Genomic DNA, 4669 nt, shown 5'->3' with positions numbered 1-4669 from the left:
ATCCTAAGAATTTTGCTTACATCTCCCTTGTTATAACCCTTATACCACTTAAAGACTTCTATCAGGTCCCCTCTTAACCTACGTCTCTTTCTAGAGAATGTAAATTTAACAGCTTCAACCTCGCTTTGTAAGGAACACTCCTCATCCCCTGTATCCTTTTAGTCATTCTCCTCTGTACTGATTCTAATAGACCTATATCTTTCCTGTAATGTGGGGACCAGAACTGCACCGCGTAGTGTAGATGAGGTCTGACCAGCGCCAAGTATAACTTTAATATTACTTCCGGCCTTCTACTTTTAACACTCCTAAAAATGAACCCTAGTACCCTATTTGCCCTGTTTCTGGCTTCTATGCATTGTTTCCCTAGACGGAGTTCAGAGCTAACTACAACCTGGCATATCCTGCATGTTTTCCTGGGTGAAGACAGTTAAAAAATAATCATTCAGAAATTTACTTATCTCCTCCCCAGAACTAACCAGCTCCCCATCTGCTGCCTTTAATGGACCTACAGAGTCCTTATTCTTCGTCCTGTATACCTGATAAAATCCCTTGGGGTCTGTCTTCGCCTGGCTGGCTACCTTTAATTCATAATTGCCCTTTGCTTTCCTCGTTAACCTCCTCACTGTTCTAACTAATTCATTGTATTGTGACTTTAACATTTCTTCACCTGCCCTCAATCTCATATATACTTCTCTTACACCCTATGCGGTAAAATCCCTCTCATCCGGCATTCCAGTATCCGGCAGCCTCAAGCATCCGGCACAATTTTCCCCGAGCCTTAAAATCAATAAAAAATCAATGCGTACTCATAAAATTGATAAAAATTCCCACGCGAGGCATACTTTGTCCCCTCGCCACCAGAGCACACTGCTTGGCGCCACCCGCGGCCCACTGCACCGCGTTCACCCAGTGACTCGGCCCCGCGTGTGCACTGTTTATCACCTGACGCCTTCACCGTGCCTAAAGTTGTAGAAGAGAGGAAGCGTGTTGTGCTTACACTGAAGCAGCCAATCAGATCAGCTGGTCTTTGTTGTGGTAAGATGTGTGAGTGTAGGCTGGTGATCGTGGACATAATTTCACTTCTATTCAAGTATCCGGCATGTCGGCGGTCCCGTTGATGCCGGATAAGAGGGATTTTACCGCATAATGCTTTAACCTAGCAGTCGTCCATTTAGGGTTTTTTTTGTGTGATCTTATTGTCCTATACGGGATATTTGCTGACTGGCCCGTGTGAAATTTATCTACGAAATATTTATACAATTCATCTACATTTACCTCACCCAATCCCCTCATCTTGGCCCCTACCATCCTCTGCACTCCCTCGTCTACTCGCCTCGACCTCACCTCTCTCATTTCAGCATGACCTGACATTCCAACACATTCACACCTGTCTCCCCCTTCCTCTCTCCTCCGCCCCTTATGGACACATCTTGCCTCCTGTTGTCCTGCACCCTCGCGCCTCACCTCGCGTCTCACCCTGCCTTATCTCTCTGAACTCCGTCCCTGACCTGACCTGACCCTGCATCCCTTGCCAGTCCAGTCCTTGGAGGTACCTTTTTAATTCCTCAACGTGTGTTTTCCTAAAGTCAGGTATTTTACTAGTCTTTTTGCTTCTAACAGTTTATTATTCCCATTCTAAATTGCACCTAATTTCCCTATGGTCGTTGTTACCTCCAACTGCTGCCCTCCGACCTCTACCTGCGTGACTCTAGTAGTAGTGGTGGTGGTGATGGTGGTGGTAGTAGCAGTAGTAGTAGTAGTAGTAGTGGTGGTGGTGAGAGAGAGAGAGAGAGAGAGAGAGAGAGAGAGAGAGAGAGAGAGAGAGAGAGAGAGAGAGAGAGAGAGAGAGAGAGAGAGAGAGATTGGTTTTCAGAGTGGTGGGTAAGTGTATTGGGCTAGAATGCGTCTGAAATGGGCTGGATTGGGCTAGAATGGGCTGGATTGGGCCGGAATGGGCTAGAATGGGCTGTATTGGGCTAGAATGGAATGTATTGGGCTGGAATGGGCTAGAATGAGCTGGATTGGGCTAGAATGGGTCTGAAATGAGCTGGATTGGGCTAGAATGGGTCTGAAATGGGCTGGATTGGGCTGGAATGGGCTGTATTGGGCTAGAATGGACTGTATTGGGCTGGAATGGGCTAGAATGACCTGGATTGAGCTAGAATGGGCTGTATTGGGCTAGAATGGACTGTATTGGGTTGGAATGGGCTAGAATGACCTGGATTGGGCTGGATTGGGCTAAAATGGGCGGGAATGGTCTGGAATGAGTTGGGGTGAGGTAGATTGGGCTGGAATAGGCTAGGATGGGCTGGATTGGGCTGGAATGAATTGGAATGAGCTGGATTGGGCTGGAATAGGCTGGGATGGGCTGGATTGGGCTGGAATAGGCTGGATTGGGCTGGAATTAGTTGGAGTGAGCTGGATTGGGCTGGAATAGGCTGGGATGGGCTGGATTGGGCTGGAATAGGCTGGTTTGGGCTGGATTGGGCTACAATGAGGTAAATAATGGGACTGTTTGTCAAGATTGAAAAAAAACATGATTTTTCTTAAAATATAAAAAAATAATTTATTTGACTTAATTTTTTTTTTGTATTAAAGTTATTGTTGCTTTTTTTTATTTATTTTTATTTATTTATTTTGTTTTATTTATTTATTTTGTTTTTTGTTTAGTAAGCTTGTGTAAGTGATGAGGCCATACTGTTGTTGTTGTTGTTGTTGTTGTTGTTGTTGTTGTTGTTGTTGTTGTTGTGAAGCAGGCCAGTGTTCGTGACACAACACACTCCATTACACAGTTAACAAACAAATAATTTTTTGCATTAAAAAATGACAAATAGCAGAAAGTGTAATCAGATTTGTTATATTAAACTAACTAACTTTGCATTAAAAAATAAATAAATAAATAAATAAACATATAAGCTCATTAAACTTCATAATTAAATTTATTATCATTATTACCAACAAAAAACAAGTTGTGTTTGAGGTGCAAGAGATGCGGGGAGGAGACTGCCAGGGAGGTGATGGGAGAGAGGGAGCCCCGTGCTGCTTCACCTTTCCCAGGGTGAGTGCTGGCAGTCTGGCCAGGCGGCGGTGGTGGTGGTGGTGGCGGTGGTGACGCTACCCGGGGACAGGCAGCGTGGTGGTGGTTGGCCTGGTGTCTCTGGCCAGGTGGTGCGGGGCCTGGAGGAGGTGCAGGAGGCAGCCCGCCACTGCCCCACTGCTGAGGTGACTGTGGTGCAGTGTGGCGTGGTGCTGGCACGGCACTGCTGCACCACACCACACACCACACCACTGCCACCATCATTTATTTATTTATTTATTTTTGAGTAGACAAGCAAACACATACACACGCCCATAAACACACACACACACACACACACACACATACATACATACAGACAGACATACAGACAGACAGACGGACACACATTTAAAGTTGAGAGTGCGGGTTGTGATGGTGGCGGTTGTTGGTGTGAATATTGGCGGCAGGACACACCGCTCCACGCATTGCTCCTTCACTAACAACACGAAAGTTTCCAGCGCAAACACTTCTGTTATCAATATTCACACTGTCTCATTTTGCTTCTCAATAAAATGATTGTACAAACACAAATCTTGCTTTTCATTTTCCTTCAGGTGGAAGTGAAAGGCCGCGCTGCACCCTCAGTTACACTAGTGCTCCTCTTATTACCATTATTACTATTATTATTATTATTATTATCATTATTATTATTATTATTATTATTATTATCATTATTATTAACTGTAGGTTGACTTTGTAAGTTTGCTTTAGTCACCGTCAATCTGTTCTTTCTCTTTGAAGACTGCGTTGATGGAAGGGGTGACTGCACCAATGTCACTGCGGGGGACTGCGCTCAAAACTGTGCCACGCTTGACTTTCCTTGGTGACGGAATACACAGAGGAGATGTGCCGCAACACTGCAGCAAAGGCAGGGGAGATGTGGGCACTTATACAGTCATACCAGTGACGTAATGGCTGCACCGCTTATTTGGGTGGCTCATGAATAACAAGATAAAGTTAAACAAAAGCAAAATTTTGTGAGGAAGAGCAAAGGGATTTACGTTGTAGCATTGTTTGAGTGAGCGGTAGAAGACAGCTAGATATGCAACATTGCGGCGGTGAGAGAGAGGCTGAAGACAGTCAGTTAGAGGAGAGGAGTTGATGAGACGAAAAGCATTTGATTCCACCCTGTCTAGAAGAGCAGTATGAGTGGAACCCCCCAGACATGTGAAGCATACTCCATACATGGACGGATAAGGCCCTTGTACAGAGTTAGCAGCTGGGGGGGGATGAGAAAAACTGGGGGAGACATCTCAGAACACCTAACTTCATAGAAGCTGTTTTAGCTAGAGATGAGATGTGAAGTTTCCAGTTCAGATTATAAGTAAAGGACAGACCGAGGATGTTCAGTGTAGAAGAGGGGGACCATTGAGAGTCATTGAAGAAGAGGGGATAGTTGTCTGGAAGGTTGTGTCGAATTGATAGATGGAGGAATTGAGTTTTTGAGGCATTGAACAATACCAAGTTTGCTCTGCCCCAATCAGAAATTTTAGAAAGATCAGAAGTCAGGCGTTCTGTGGCTTCCCTGCATGATATGTTTACCTCCTGAAGGGTTGGACATCTATGAAAAGACGTGGAGAAGTGCAGGGT

General features: G+C 45.0%; 1 protein-coding gene and 1 long non-coding RNA gene across 4 annotated transcripts in view; one reads left to right on the top strand and one right to left on the bottom strand.

The window, feature by feature from the left end:
* The window catches only part of LOC135096991 (uncharacterized), an 8188-nt gene extending 5102 nt beyond the window's left edge, over window positions 1–3086 (bottom strand). Inside the window, exon 1 of the long non-coding RNA XR_010265244.1 lies at window positions 2956–3086. This is a non-coding gene — a long non-coding RNA (uncharacterized LOC135096991). The remainder of the gene's footprint in view (window positions 1–2955) is intronic.
* LOC135096989 (protein Tob1-like) overlaps window positions 1–3959 on the top strand; it is an 8761-nt gene extending 4802 nt beyond the window's left edge. The window contains exon 4 of one of the 3 annotated variants that reach the window (XR_010265243.1): window positions 3058–3610. Coding sequence is in view for 1 of the 3 variants with exons in the window: in XM_063998750.1 (XP_063854820.1) it covers window positions 3821–3906 (86 nt within the window). In the remaining 2 variants the exon portion in view is untranslated. Of the gene's footprint in view, window positions 1–2969; window positions 3611–3820 lie in introns of those variants that run through there. The other 2 variants (XR_010265242.1, XM_063998750.1) reach the window with 2 other exon arrangements.
* Window positions 3960–4669: the final 710 nt, after the last annotated feature.

This window comes from Scylla paramamosain, unplaced genomic scaffold, assembly GCF_035594125.1.
Source record: "Scylla paramamosain isolate STU-SP2022 unplaced genomic scaffold, ASM3559412v1 Contig10, whole genome shotgun sequence".
Classification (NCBI taxonomy): Eukaryota; Metazoa; Arthropoda; class Malacostraca; order Decapoda; family Portunidae; genus Scylla; species Scylla paramamosain.
The sequence above is the reverse complement of the archived record's forward strand: the minus strand, read 5'-3'. Positions and strand labels throughout refer to the sequence as shown.